This window comes from Equus quagga, chromosome 11, assembly GCF_021613505.1.
Source record: "Equus quagga isolate Etosha38 chromosome 11, UCLA_HA_Equagga_1.0, whole genome shotgun sequence".
NCBI classification, from domain to species: domain Eukaryota; kingdom Metazoa; phylum Chordata; class Mammalia; order Perissodactyla; family Equidae; genus Equus; species Equus quagga.
The window spans coordinates 85,816,287-85,832,689 of NC_060277.1; the positions used below are offsets into that span (position 1 = coordinate 85,816,287).

At 38.0% G+C, this 16,403-nt stretch overlaps 1 protein-coding gene across 1 annotated transcript in view; it reads right to left on the reverse strand.

Moving 5' to 3' along the window:
* The window catches only part of ANKFN1 (ankyrin repeat and fibronectin type III domain containing 1), a 319,561-nt gene that overhangs the window by 128,518 nt on the left and 174,640 nt on the right, over positions 1-16,403 (reverse strand). The window contains exon 4 of the mRNA XM_046677042.1: positions 2,633-2,834. Within this exon, the coding sequence (XP_046532998.1) occupies positions 2,633-2,818 (186 nt within the window). The 5' untranslated portion in view covers positions 2,819-2,834. The remainder of the gene's footprint in view (positions 1-2,632; positions 2,835-16,403) is intronic.

Sequence of the window (16,403 nt, forward strand, 5' to 3'; positions counted from 1 at the left end):
TCATGCCCCACGTCTCCATGCCCCATGTCTCTACTATTGCTCAGACCATTATCATCCCTTGCCTGGACCATGGCAATGACCTGCCTGTTGCTAGTCTTAGTCTCCTCTAGCCCATGCTCTTTACTGACAGGAGAGTAATCTTTCTAAAATATGCAATGTTACATGTCCCTTCGCTGTTAGAAATCTCTAAGCTCCACACTGCCTGCAGGCTGGCTCCCAAACTCCTAGACTCCTTTGTACTGACCTCTATAGTTTCTTAACCGAGAGCCCCAATCACTGAACACCTGGCATTTCTGAGCACTCAGGTAAGGGCCTCAAGAGGTGGTTTCCAGGGAGGGTTCAGTGGCTGGATGGCAAATTGTTTTGGGGCCTGAGAGAGCCAAAAGTTGAATACAGTAGTTCCTGCTTATCTGTGGTTTCACTTTCTGAGGTTTCAGTTACTATGGTCTAAAAATATTAAATGGAAAATTCCAGAAATAAACAATTCATATTTTGAATTGCAGGCTGTTCTGAGTAGTGTGAAGAAATCTCATGCCATCCTGCTCCATCCCACCCAGGATGTGAATCATCCCTTTGTCCAGAATTTCCACACTGTATACATTACCCACCCCTTAGTCTCTTAGTAGCTGACTTGTTGATCAGATTGACTATCACCTCATAGCAGTGGTTGTGTTCAAGTAACCCTTATTTTACCTAATAATGACCCCAAAGCGAAAGAGTAGTGATTCTGGCAATTTGGATATGCCAAAGAAAATTTATTGTTGTTAATCTCTTACTGTGCCTAATTTATAAATTAAACATTATCATAGGTATGTATGTATAGAAAAAACATGGTATATATAGGGTTTGGTGTTATCTGCGGTTTCAGGCATCCACTGGGGGTCTTGGAAGTATTCTTCGTGGATAAGGGCAGGCTATTGTATTTATAGGATACAAATAACCTATAGGAAAAAAATAGCTAAAGACAAAATGGTTCCTTTGAAAAGTTCTTTCAGAGGATTAATAGTAAACAAAGGAGAAAAGCTCTGGAATTCTCTCAAATACATATTTCTGTAGCTCATGGGAGAAGAGCAACACATGTATTATTTATACATTTATCTGGTATCTTCTCCAAGAGTTGCTTGGTCTTTAAAAATGTTAAAATACCATTATTTTTCACCTAGCATAGGGGTAGCCTGATTGAAATGTGAAAGGTCTTCAGTGACCAGATATTTAGGTTGGCAGATTTTATTTTTAGTCTCATCAAAAATTGAGTCTATCAAGGCTGCAGGTCGGCTTAGCTGAGTGCATAACACATGATTGAAATTTGAAGAAAATACAAAGGTATTATGCAAACGCTTGCTTTGACAATAGAGAGCCAGGGGATACAGCTATTTTGGTATGCAACTCTTCTTTGCAACAGGGCAATCTGCTGAATGGAAAAGCGTTTAGTCAACAATCTGCCAAACTGAAGAGCCACTGATGCTTAGGCCCTAACTCAGCCACAACCAAGCCCTCCCAGAAGATGAATTTGAAATGAGAAAACAAATGAGTGCAAAGTTAAAATGCTGCCCTGTTCACAGTTGTGTATTTGTTTGTGATTCTTAGTATGTCTAATTTCTCATGTGCCGTATTTGCTCTTACTCTTAAGTCATTTCCTCCTCCATGCTTTTGTTGGCAAACTCTAGTATGCTTCTATCTGGAAAGGCTAGGGCTCATTTCTGTTTTAAGCTCCAACAACTGGTACCATTACCCTCCTGCAGAAATACCCTTGCTGAGCATGTTAATATTATGCCCTCAGCTTTTATGGAGGGCCAGTATAAGAAACTAATATATGAGAATCTCTGTAACATCACCTATACTAATCTTTGTTCTCCATTACATAATTCACTATGGTATCTTATATGCCAAGGGACTTGGCAACAGTAAAATATTCATTTTTCTCGTAGACTGATATACTTTCAGTTATCTGCTAATGGAATGCTATAACCAATTGTGTGTCCCTTTCAGCTTTGGCTGACTACAAACTCAAAGATAAATGTAATGACAAATTTTAGGTACTATATTTTCCTAGGTTGTTGGTATATCTATTTCTCTTTCCATCCCCACTATTTTCTTTCTCTGGTTTTTTCTTTTTCACTTTCTTTCCTTCTGTCCTTGGCTTCTCCCTCTATTTCTATCTCTATCTCTTTCTTTATTTCCCGTTATATAATACTTATGCATTTTTTGCCCGGATTCTGTCTTGAGTATCTTTGGAAAGGATATGGGGTATACATTCTAAATAAGTAAATAAGTATTGTTCATTGCTCATTCAATATTTGAATCAACACTGGAGCTTTCAGAAAGCCTGTTTAATCTCATATTCCATATTTGTCAAAATGCTATTTTTTGGTTTCTTTGGTCTATTAGAGAAAGAAAAATTAAGGGCAAAAAAGGGGAAAGAAATTAAGAAAAAGAAATGGAAAATCTCACAATCACTCAAACTTCAGCTAACAACATAGATATATGCAGTTCCTGCCTTACCTGACTTTCAGCAGTTATAAAATTGCAAATGTCAGGTCCTGAAGTAAACATGGATCATCTTAGAATCTCCTTAAGTCCAAACATGACCACACAAATCAAATCGAGACAAGAATAAAAATAATTTTATTACCACGGAGGTCTTTCTGAGACTCAGCCGGTCAGTTCTTGTTCTAAAATAGGCCTCATCAAACGAAGAGTGGCTCCCCTTCAGTTTCTCAGAGAGGTTCCTGTACAGGCGTTTGGCAGCATTGGGAGATGATGGGGCGCTGTGTTTTTTTGACTGAGAAAGATGTAAATTCTGCATTTGTTGGGTCATTTTCACACAGCAGTTCCTAAGAGGAGGCAAATCCGATGTTGTATCATTTACACAACGTAATTATAAATTGACAAAGAATTTTATCAGCTCCAGTAACCATCGGGGATCCTCATAAAATATTATAGCTGAAAGGGATCTTAGAGATCATCAGATATAGCTTTTTCATGTTATAGATGAGAAAGATGAAAGCCAGGGAAGGGAAGCAGCTAATTGGTAGCAAGAATGAAATGACAACCTCCGTTTGCTATATACACATAGACATTTACATACAAACGTATATATGACATGAGCCTCTACTCAAAGTCTTGAGCTCTCTATCCCACTGGGAGGAAGTATCTAAAAATGCTATAATCCAGAGGTCTGTTCATTTTGTCTTAGGTATATGTAATTGAGATCTTTCTACTTACCTCCTCCTAGATAGTGTCCCCTGTCAGGTGTTTAAAAGAATGTGGCTGTTCCCTGCAGATCTCCCTTCTCTCAAGGTGTTAGATTGTGCCTGTTGACTGAGATTTGGTGAACTACCTCAGTTCCCAGAGGTTTGGAGGATTTGTACCTATAGGCCCATCCCTGTTCAGATACTCAAGGTAGTGTCCTCCAGGGCGTTCACTCCTGGCATTCTCCGAGAAGTACTTGACTGCTGCTCTGCAAATCTCTAACAGGTCTTTCCAATGTCATACTTGAAGTGAGTATCCAGGAGATCAGCCATGCCGTTTCAAAAGCTATCCACCATTATGTTGCGTATTTCTTTTGAAATATTGATGCTACCAAGGCTATGGCTGCCTGCATGCTATGTGTATTGGATGAACAAACGCATAAATGAAATCACTGGCCAAGGCGGTTATGTGTAAAGTGACGGCACACCTGGTTCAGCCTTCTAGTACACTGAGCGCAGGTCTCTCCAGAGCGTGCTGCCTTCCCACCACCTTGTCTCAAGTCTGCAGTGGAGTCTTCCATTTGTAATGCTGCCATTGCTACTTAGCTGTGACCCTTAGGTCATCTCCAGTCCTTGAGTTTTTATAGCCTTATCGACCCCCGTGATACAATATCATGTGGAACCTCTTTTATTGACCAAACTCTTCACAGGACTGATTTTGATGATTCCCCAATTCCTACAAGATAAAGTCTAAATTCTTTAGCTTCACCTATAAGTGCTTACCTCTCCAGCCTCATTTCCTGTTGTTCCTCTGCATTTTATGCTTCAGCCTTTTTGACCTCCTTAGACTTTCCTAAATAGTTCAAACTCTTTGCTACCTCTGGGTCTTTGTATGCACTGTTTTACATGTATTGGAATTCCATTTGTGCCTTCATCACCTAGGAAACAATTGCTGATGCTTAAAGTCTATGTTCAAGTGGTCTCAGGAAAATATATGTATTTCTTTATTCATTCACTTAGTATATGCCTGTTAAAGCAAATATTTTATTGTATTACAACTGTTTTTTGGCTCTCTGTCTCCAGCTAGTCTGTATGCTTCTCAAGAACAAGGACTTCCAAGTATTAATTTTTAAGTCCCAGCGCTTAAAATGTGCCTCCTCAAGGTAAAAGAAATATAACACAGATTAGGATATAAATTGCTACTCTTCCACCTGCTGACTATATGATCTTGAGCAAGTTACTTAACATGTCTGAATCTAATTTTTTTTCTCATTTATAAAGTAGGGATAATAACATCTACATATTATGGTTATGAGGATTTGATGAGATAAGGCATCTAAAGAGTTTAGAACATAGGAAGACTCATGGCAGCTCTCACTTTTGTTATAAAAATACTCAATAAAGACTTCAGAGTAAAGGAACGGCACATATGAGAGTCTATTACATATAACATACCAAGGGGCTGCCCAGAAAGCTCATTCCCTCCTCATGCTTCTGAATTTGGTTTCATGTCTACTAGCACCAATTAGTCTTCACTTACTTGCACTTTAACAAATGGAGATCCATCTTCATTACATTGTTGGATATCTTTAGGTACCTTTTAAGTCTTGCTTACAATTCCTCCAACATAAAAAGACTTCCTAGTGCCTTCCAAGGTGGTCAGACCTGTCCAGTATTAGTCATGGCCATCAGGCCCTACCCAATCTTAGCTAAATGGTCGTATTTACATTTGGGAAGACGATGTGAAGCACTGCCTGTAGTGAGTATGTATGTGTGGATGTGTTATCATAAATCTTTACTTATCTTTTAATTTTCACAAAAGCAGAAATGGAAAGAGCAGGTGATCTGGCATCTTTCTCCTTCCATCTACAAATCCTTTGCTTTTGATTTAATAGCGACTACAGTGATTCCTCTATATCTCTCCATTTCCACAAAAATTCCAGACTGATAGGCAAGCTGGTTCACTTAGGGATTGCCTGAACCTCTTTCTGTCTTCTGTCCCTCGCCTTTTCCTTCAGCATTAATGCCCCAGTTCAAGCCATCTGTCTTGTCTACATCATTATCATTCCCAAAATAACTCTACATTCTTTTGTATCTCCCACAGTGCCCAGGAGTCCAGTAAATAAATTCTTGTCGATTGATCAAATTCCAGTTACTTGCCCTCTAACTGATGACACCTACCACATGGCCCCTTTTGTCTTTACTCATCTTCCATCTGTTCCCTTCAGTCAAAATAGGTTGACTTTCTCTGTCTCTTTGACTTCCTTCTCAAACTGCCCCAGCAGTTCCTTCCTTCCAGGCCATCCTTTAGCATGTTTCTCTTCTTCTAGATTTCCTCTATCATTATATTTTCTTTTCCTCCTCTATATTTAAAACTTTGTTTGATGAGAGATACTGCGAAAGACAACTTTCTATTATCTGTTCTATAAACATGCACAACTCTCCCAGCTAACTGTGCTCCTAAATGTTTACCCTTAGGTAAAGGGACAAACATGTGAGAAGCAGTGTAGCTTTGGCTCTGGAATTTGACAGACCAAAGCTTGAATTGTGATATTGTTATCTATAATCTATGTGGCTTTGGGGGCTTTATTTAAATTCTCTGAGTTTGTTTAATTGTATATAAAAAGAATTCTTATAGAGTTGTGAAGATTATATGAATTAACAAATGAAAGGTACGTAAAGTGTTTGTTTCATAGTAGCCACTCAATAGATAGCAGTGATTATCAAGGTTACTTCAAATCTTCTTCCCAAACCAAAGACAGCAAAGTACATTGTAATAATTTAAATAGCTTTCTTGTTTGTTTTAAACACTGTTTTTAATCTGATTTTATGTATTTATGATACTACTAGTTTTTATTTTGATAGAAAAATGTGTTTAAATTTTTTAATGTGTATGTTTACAGTCACTCATAGTAAAACAGAAATAGCAAGTAGAACTTTAAACTGCTAGAGGGAAGAGAAGAAAAAATATAAGTCTGAAAAACAATTGAAAGATAAAAAAGAAACAAAATAAGAAAATGTAATAAAGAGAGATGTAAAGTGAAATAGTAGGGCTAAGATTGAATATATCTCTGAGTATGATACATTCAAATGTTCTACTTTTCCTAATGTAAGACAAAACTCCCCAATTGAGATTTGTAAAATGCTATTTACAAGTAGTACACCTAAGTAACGCTTCACAGAAAGAGTAGAAATAATACTACGACAGTGGGACTGGTGAAGTAAGGACCTCTGAAAATCCTCTCCTCCATAAAAGCAGTGGGAACACTAGCAAAAATTGTCAGAATTAACTTTTTCAGAATGCTGCATATTAACCAAAGGTTTGCAGCAATCCAGACAGTGTTTATTCAAACACTTGAATAAGTGAATTCAGTAGGAACAGTGAGCTTTGTGGTGTTTTTAACTTGCTCAATCCCCATCTTCTCCAGCTCTGTGGTGGACTTAAAGACCAACAGCCTATGTTCATGGTGAAAAACAGTAGTCTGGCAGCCACTAGATGGTACAGAATAGTGATGGAGCTCCTTTGAAACCCCATTTTGAGAGACTTGTCATTATTTGAGCTTTCTGGTGGTTCCCTGGAAGACCCTACTCACAAGGCTTTTGTTTATTTGATCTGACTTGGAGCTTACCAAGTGCAAATAACCTTTTCCTCTGGGGCATCTGTCAAAAACAAACATTAGCAATTGTTCAACATCCCAGCTGCCTAAAGTGGTGGATAAGAGTAGGGGCAAGCAATAGACTAGCCAAAAGCTTAAAAGGAAAAGCTGCAGAATAAGATGTCCATAGAGGACTTTGAAAAGCTCTGACACATTCCTGGGGATCTAGCAAACCACATGCATGCCCAGAGCTGGAAGAATTCTCATAAAATACCTGAGAAGGTCCTAAGCTCTCATCTATGTCTGACTTTGAGGCTCTGTGCAAGCAGGAAGTGAAGACTAAGACAGAGCTGTCAAATGCCTGATGAGTATTGAAGGTGTGCACACAGAGACACTCTGCAAAGACTGAGAGACTTGCACTAGGAGATGCAAAGACAGATGCAAAGAATTTCTGTTCAACCATTAGCTGACCACTAAGCTAACCAAGAAGAGATTTCGGTGGCCACATATGATGAAAAATACAGACTTTACAGATTTAGGTCTGAAAGATCACTAAACAGTGAGTCCTGAGGAGGGAGGATAATCTGATTTCTAGATTTGCCACATCATATAATATAAAGATGACTAGCTTTCAACAAAAAATTATGAGACACACAAAGAACCAACAAAAAAAAATATGTCCCATTCATAGGAAATAAAGCAGTCAATATACATTGCCCCTGAAGAAGTCCAAATGTTGGACTTATTAGACAAAGCCTTTAATTTTGATATCTTAAATATATTCAAGGAATTAAAGGAAATCATGTCTAAAGAAATAAAAGAAATTATGTGAATGATGTCTCACCAAATAGAGAATATCAAATAAAGAGGTAGAATTTATAAAAGAAAACCAGAACCAAATAGAAATTTTGGAGTTGAAAAGTACACTAGCTGAAATGAAAAATTCACTAGAGGGGCTTTATATCATATTTGAGCAGGCAGCAGAAAGAATCAGCAAATTTGAAGATAAGGCATTTGAGATTATCCAGTTTTAGGAGCAAAAAGAAAAGAAAAAAGAAAAACAGTCTTAGAGATCTGTGGAACACCATAAAGTGTAGCAACATACACATAATAGGAGTCCCAGAAAGAGAAGGAAGAGGGGGAGAAAAAATATTTGCAGAAATAATGGCCAGAAATTTCCACAAATTGATGAAAAACATTAACCTACACATACAAAAAGCTCAATGAACACGAATTAGGATTTACACCTAGATACATCATAAATTGTCAAAAGCTAAAGACAAAGAGAAGATCTTGAGAACAACAAGCAAGAAATAACTTATTACACACAATGAATCCTCAAAAAGATTTACAGCTGATTTTTCATCAGAAAACCATAGATGCCAGAAGGAAGTGGGATGAGATATTCAAAGTGCTGAAAGAAAAAGATTGTCAAATAGAACTTCTCTATCCAGCAAAATTACCCTTCAATAATGAAGGTGAAATTAGGATATTTACAAATAAACAAAAACTGGGAGAATTTGACAGCAGACATTCCCTACAAGAAGTGTTAAAGGGAGTCCTTCAGGCTGAAATGAAAGGCCACTAGACAGTGATTCAACTCCAGATGAAGAAAGAGCATTGGTAAGGAAACCACATAGGAAAATATAAAAGGAAATATAAATATAAGGCAATGTAAGTCTATCTTTTGTTTATAACTTTTTTCCTTTCTGATTTAAAAGACAATGAAATGAAAACAAAATTATGAAAATAATTCCATTTACAATAATATGGCATTACAAAGATTAAAACACTTAGGAATAAATTTAACAAAAGAAGTGCAAAGCTTATTAACCTCTGCTCAGTTATTCTGTTTGAATGTGCTACATGATTCTTGCTGGGAACTTTACTAGTACATCATACAAACCCTATAGCACCCATAAGAGTGTCTTGAAAATGATAGCAACAGTACTCTCTGCATTTTGCATTGAATTAAACTGGAAAAAAAAGAGACTCAAATGTTGAATGAAATGCCTGATAGGTAAAATAGATACAGAATCCTAGAAGGAGAACTGGCCAGGAAACTGATTTTGTTGTGTTAAGTCTGGGATATCACTCTTCAGAGAACATTCCTTGTTAGCCAGTTTCACTGAAAGACTCAAAAAGTTGAGATCTATAATTACATTTTATTCCATTATTCAACCTCCAGATAGTCATGGTGGTTTTAAACACAGTATTAAAAGTAGCAACTTTGATATCAGGCTGATCTAACTTCAGGTTTTGGCTTTTTTACTTATTAACTGTATGACGTTGGGCAAATTACTTAGCTTCCCCAAGCTTCAATTTCCCCATCATTAACAGTATTCCTCATTTCAATTATAATAGTCATGTCTAAAAGGGATATTAAAGTTTTAAATGAGATAATACATATCAGTTGTTTAGCAGAGTGCCTGAAATAAATGGATGTTAAATGAATATTTTTTGCACATCCATTTATTTCAGGCCCACTGTTCCCAGGCAACTATTGGTTTGCTTTCTGTTGCTATAGATTAGGTTTCATTTTCTAGAATTTCATACAAATGGCATCATCACTATGCACTCTTTTTTTATCTGGCTTCTTTAACTCAGCTTAATTATTTTAAGAGTCATCTGTATTGTTATGTCTACCAATAGTTCTTCACCTTTTATTGCTGAGTAGCATTCCATTGTACGGGTATACCATTATTTATGAATCAGTTTGTTAGGTATTATTTTAATAAGAAGAATTAAAACTCTTGGGATTTGCTCTAAAGAAAGAAGATGTATCGTTTCTTCCTTCAGAGAGACTTAGGGGATCTGAGCTCCAAAGAGAAGGGGATACAGATCTGTTGACTACAAGTGGGCTGGTCTCTGCAATATGGCTACAAGACCAGACTTTAGTTAGCCAGGAGGAGATCCTCTATGGGAAAGCTAATTTCTAGTTTTTGTTTTTTGTTTTGTTTTGTTTTGTTTTGAGGAACATTAGCCCTGAGCTAACATCTGCTGCCAATCCTCCTCTTTTTGCTGAGGAAGACTGGCCCTGAGCTCACATCTGTGCCCATCTTCCTCTACTTTATATGTGGGACGCCTGTCACAGCATGGCTTGCCAAGGGGTGCCATGTCTGCACCCAGGATCTGAACTGGCGAACCCCTGACTGCCAAAGCAGAATGTGCATGCGCACTTAACCTCTGCACCGCCAAGCCGGCCCCCTAATTGCTAGTTTTATATTTTCCTTTTTTGGATCTTAACAATTTCTTTTATCCCCAAATCTTTAATAAAAGTCATGTTAAATGTTATAGTCTCTCAAACATTTAAGGAAGAAGTAATACCAATTCTGCACAAAATTCTTGCAAAAAATTGGCTTCATTTTTGAGGCTAGCGTTGCCCTAACACCAAAACCAGAAAAAAAGGCATTACAAGAAAAGAAAGCTATCGCCCAACGTCTCTCATGAACATAGAGGCAAAAAGCCTCAAGAAAATGTTAGCAAATAAAATCTAGCAATATACAAAAGGGAGAAATACATCATGATCAAGCAGGATTTATTCCAGGAAAGCAAGGTTAGTGTAACATTCAACCACCCATCAATGTGATTCACTACATTAACAGAATAAATGAAAAAAAAAAACCTATATGGTCATCTTAATAGATGCATAAAAGGCAGCATTTGACAATATTCAACATCCATTTGTGATTTTTAAAAAAGCCATGCATGAATATAAGGAAACTTTCTTAATCAGGTAAAGGGAATCCATAAAAATCTATAGAAAACATTATACTTAGTGATTAAAGATCAAGTACTTCCTCCTAGTATCAGAAACAAGGCAAAAATGTTTACCCCTTCTATTGTACTGGGCATCCTAGCCAGTGAGGTAAGGCAAGAAAAATAAAGCCATATGGACTGGAAGGAAAGAAACAAGACAGTCTTCATTTGCAGATGACATGAAAATTTTGTAGAATAATCTAATCTACGAAAATCTGTTTAGGAATAAATATAATAAAATATATGCAAAACCTGTATACTTAAAACTATATGACATTAATGAGTGAAATTGAAGATCTAAATAAATAGAGAGAGATACTTTCTTCATGAATTGTATCAGAAGAATTAGTATTGTTAAGTTTTTAGTTCTTCCAAATTGAGCTATAAGTTCAATATAATCACAGTCAAAATTCTAGCAGGCTTTCTTTTTTTTAAAGAAATTGACAAGCTGATTCTAAAATTTTTATAAAAATGGAAAGGATCTAAAATAGCCAAAACAACTTTGAAGAAGAAGAACAAAGTTAGAAGACTTACACTGCCTGATTTCAAGACTTGCTATAAAGCTACAGTAATCAAGACATGTGGTATTGGTGTAAGGATAGCTATATAAAGACGGTGGAGTAAGGATAGACACATAGATGAATGAAACAGAATAGAGAGCCTGGAAATAGCCTGCACATATATGATGAATTGGTTTTTGACAAAAGTGTCAAGGTAATTCAATAGCAAAAAAGAATTTTTTCAACAAATAGTGCTGGAACAATGGGATATCCATATGGAAAAAAAAACAAAATAAGAAAAAAGAACCTCAATCGCTCCTTGATATCATACATAAAAATCAACTTCAAATGAAATATATCATAGACCTAACTGCAAAAGCTAAAATTATAAAACTTCTAGAAGAAAACATAGGAGAAAATCTTTGTGAACTTGAATAAGACAATAATTTCTTAGTGGAGGCACAAAAAGCATAAACAATAAAATAAGTTGATAAATAAGAGTTTATGAAAATTAAAAACTTCTGCTATTTGACATATTATAGCCTGATCTCTGCTACACTTTTGGAGGACCTGTGAATACACCTGGAGCCAAGCTGTAAGGAGAGTGAGAGTAGCTTGAATAATTCAGGTCCAACATAGCAAGAATAACCTGTGGAGAGTGGAGTCTCCTCAGATTTACTTCAAAACCTCCTGTTCCCTGGGCTTTGGCCACTTACTCAAATAGAGTCTTGGCTGCCACCATCATCCTGTCTCCTAACACCACCCACTGTCTCAAGTGCAGGGCGGGTTCTGGCGTAGCCTTCATCATGCTTGTTGTGACAGTCGCTGCAGCAGTTCTGACCTAACCAGACCCAAGGAGGGAAGCTCCAGCTCCACTCCTGGCTACCCTGAGGGATTGGTAACACTATCTGGAAATGGGAAAACCTGTACCAATGAGAGACAGGAGACTGGAAGTATCCAGCAGATAATTTCCTCTCCATTCTCCCCTCTGGACTGTTTTTAGGGCTTCTTGGAAGCTATCACATACAACCAACCAACCAGATCTGTTTTCTTGTGAAGCCTTGGCTAGTTCAGTTACAAACCACCTACCTATATTTGTTTTTGCTCCTTCCTTGAGTCATTTCCCTTTTTCCTTCACTGTTGCTGCCTTGAGCTTCTAACTCCCAATACCCAATTGAACATTTGCAGTTGAGTTTGCCTCAGGCTTTGCTTTCACAGACTAAGACAAAAATGTAATAAAAACCCAATGAGAAAGTCAGTACGATTATTATATCCTCTTTTTACAAACAAAGAAATTGAGGCCCAGAGAGGTTAGGTGACTTGTTCAAGATCCTAAAGCCAGTAAATGGAGGAGGCAGGATTTGAATTCTGACTCCAAAGCCCATGCTCTTAGCAACTCTGCTATTATTCTGCCTGAGAGAGCTTGGTCTGGCAGCTTGTCAGCTGCTTCTTCCTAGACCTTGATTTTGAAGGCAAGATCTTGCCCTTGTTATAAGTTCTGACACTTGCAGAGTCCCTGTTTCATAGGAGCTTTGTTGCAGGACTTTCTCTGCGTATTTGTACTTTGAAAAAAGATCTGAAGGGGCCAGCCCCATGGCGGAGTGGTTAAGTTCGTGGACTCTGCTTCGGTGGCCCAGAGTCCATTGGTTTGGATCCTGGGCACTGACCTACACACCGCTCATCAAGCCATGCTGTGGCAGCATCCCAAAGAAAAAATAGAATGACCTACAACTAGGATATACACCTATGTACTGGGGCTTTGGGGAGAAGAAAAAAAAAAAAAGAGGAAGATTGGCAACAGATGTTCGCTTAGGGCCAATCTTCCTCACCAAAAAGCATACTTAAAAAAAAAAAAGAGGAAGATTGGCAACAGATGTTCGCTTAGGGCCAATCTTCCTCACCAAAAAGCATACTTAAAAAAAAAAAAAGACCTGAGCCAGTTTGGATGAAGACTAGTTGTAAGACAAAGCATATTAGAAACAGGAGCTCTAGCTATTCTTGACAGCTGGGGAGACAGATACATTCAGCAAAGGGAACATTTCTGACCAGGACAAGATTGCTCTTCCGGTTGTGATGTGAACTAGGGACCTTCAGATGTCAATCTGCCTGTCACTAAAAAAAAAAAAAATGTGCCCCCCCCCCCCCCCCACTATTCTCCAACTGCTATTAACATGACAGATGTGTCTTGGATTGCTAAAGCGTGGCCAATTCTATTACACTGATCATATATAATAGGGTGGAAGCAACCTTTCCCGTTCCTGTGCATTTTTAAAAATTATATATTCAGTTATTTAGGTATAAGTTTTGAAAAGTCAGCTGGGATTTCATAGCAAGAAGACATATTTTTGAAGTTGGAAAGCATGTTTATGAGGGAGAATGTGAAAACACAATTAATATTGCTTCTATAGTTCAATAAACCCTTATGGATGATCTACTTTGTAACCTATGTATCCTGTGATAGACCTTGGGGATTCAAAGGTAAGAAGGACAGAGTCCAACATAGGGTGACCAACTCTTGGTTTGCCTGGAACAGAAGGGGTTCCCAGGATGCAGGACTTTCAGTGCTAAAACTGGGAAAGTCCTAGGCAGATTGAAACAAGTTGATTACCCTACCTGTGCCCCAAGGAGCTCATAGGCTAGCAAGGAAGATAGTTACACAAGTATATGTAGTGATGAAATAGAGTGATATGTGAAATTAAGGAATAATAATAATAGCTTTTACTTCTATAGCACCTTCTGTGAGCCAGGCACTATTTAGAATAATGACTTTATATGTATCAGCTCATTGAATCCCATAATAGCCTGTGAAGTAAGGACTATTATTATCTCCATTTAACATAGTAAGACATTGAGGCACTACTAAGGAGCAGATTTGGGATTCAAACCCAGGCTGTATGGATCTAGATCTGAGATCTTAACCTCCAAACACTGCTCTTAAATGCCTAAGGCAAGAAGTAGCACAGAGGGGTGAGTGATTAACTCCGTGGGTGACAGGAGGTGGTCATGGGAGAAGGGCAGGTGGGGAAATGGGTTGGAGAAGGTGATGCCTGAGCAGGATTTTGAACAGTGAATGATGAATCAACTAGCAGGAATGAAAGAAAAGGGCATTCCAGGTATAATAGCTCAGATTAGGACATGGAGATGTGAAACATCATGGTGTACTGGTAGGTCAAAGCCTGCAGGGGCCCTAATAGTACTCTTATGGGCTCTGACATTTCCAGTAGTACTTTCCATCCACCATGCCAGGACCTTGGGAAAGAAGCCTAGAGAGGTAGCAGGGCCAGACCATCAAGGGCGTTGCTGTTCCAAGATAAGGAGCAATAGATTTCGACCGGTTCGCAACAGGGAAGCACTAGAGAACTTCAAAGAAAATCTGAGATTTGCGTTTTTAGAGAATTACTCTGGTAGCATCCAGAGGGTAGTTTGAAGGGGACCAGTGGTCTTGTGGGACCAGCGACATGGGAAAACCAAGTATGAAGCTCTTGAAAATGTACCTGTGAGAGCTGGGGACTTCAACTACAGAATGTGACAATGGAGATGGGGCTGGACAGATTAAAAAGATGGAGGAAGTAAATGGACCAAACTTGGTTAGTGATTGGATGGAGGGGCTAAAGGAATCAGGAAACTGAGGGTAACTTCTATGAACTTTGCTTGGTTGATTAGGTATATAATAGTTCCACCAATAACTAAAAGAAGAAAAAAAGGAATACAAGAGGAAGAGTAGATTCAAAAGGGGAAAGTTAGTGAGTTCAGCTTTCCACAATGTGACTCTCAAGGGCCTGGAGGAAACCTAGATGGTATTGACTATTCTAAGCATTTTGTAAAAAAGAAATAGTTTGTCCTAAAGTCTACTTAGTTTTCTGATCAAAAGTGAAATAATTGTAAAGGAAGTTTTTGAAGATGGGTATGAAATAAATAGAAAGAAGAAGAATTAATATAATATTAATGCAACATCCTTTGGGTTTCCCCTGAGGTAGAAAACATTTATTACATTGTTTTATGATAAGATATCAGTGGCTTAATTTATTATTACTCCTAATAATATTTGTATTTTATAAAAGACAGCAATACTTAACTGAATCCTTGATGAAAGAATTTCAGGTACCTTAATCCTAGAGATGGGACCATTTTTTTTGGCAAAGAAGCCTTCTAGAACTCCTCAAATCATAGTACATTTTCAGCTGCTAATTCCGTGTGCGTGGGTATGGGCGTAATTTGAACATTGAAATTTGCCATAAGTTCTATACATGTTTTCTACTCATAATTTAACTAATTCCTCAAAAATACTTGCATGTTTGTTTGTTTAAAGACATTTAAGATCTTTGGTATCTTGGCTTCATAAGTATAGAAAATCAGTTATTACTGATTAATATGGAAAAAATATTTACATGACTTATTGAATTGAATTTGAAGTTATTTTCTTTTTAAATGCCATTTTTCAGCTCTATTCTCCCCTTCTAACCCCCTAAGTGTGATCATGCTTCCTTCAGAATGCTCTGTATCCCTTAAATGGGGGAAAGGGCATGCCGCTCCTCATCCCCACGTAAACTCTTATCTGTGAGTGTCTGATGCATGGTCTCTGGATTAAAGTGCATGAACAATGATCTTGTTTACCTACTGCACCCTTTAACAGGAAAGCTTTAAGTGGTATCTCATGGATGCATTAACTTGAGTGTAGCATGTCTTCTTTGAAACAATCAGGAATAGAAGGAATGGAGTAATAGAGATTCAGGGAGAGCAAGGGAATTTCCTAAAGATCCATAGTTAGTCAGTGAGCCAGCAAAAGTGCCCTGCTATCCTGACATCTCTACCCACCAGGCATTTCTGCCGCCTTCCTGTTAGAATGCCATCTTTTGTGAAACAGCCAAATCACATAGAAGAATGACCCTGCTCTTGTGATTGAGTGGCCTGGGGATACTTTCTACTTGGCAAAACTTCACCCATCTCTCAGATTTCCTAACTTCGGTTTCTATTTAGAGAAGCATGCTGCTCACTATTCCAACATCATCCATCTTTGTCAGCACCTAAGGCCACAACTTCATCTGAATGGCCAGTGATATACTGCAGATAGAGTGCACCAAAGACATTAAACTCTGCATGACATTTATATGGACTCTGAGCCCACCAGAGATGGATTGATGCTGCCATAAATCCTTGGAAAAGCTAGGCAAAAAACAGACTAAGGAGACCTGGTGGTCGTGGTGTTGGTGGTGGTGGTGGTGGTGTTGGTGATGGTGGTGAGAAAAGCAATAGCTTTCTCCATTCACTTTCCCCCTCTGCAGCGGTTGGTTTACATATTATTTAGGAAATGAAGAAATCAAGTAAGTATGGGGATTTTCAGGGCCCAGCACAGAAGC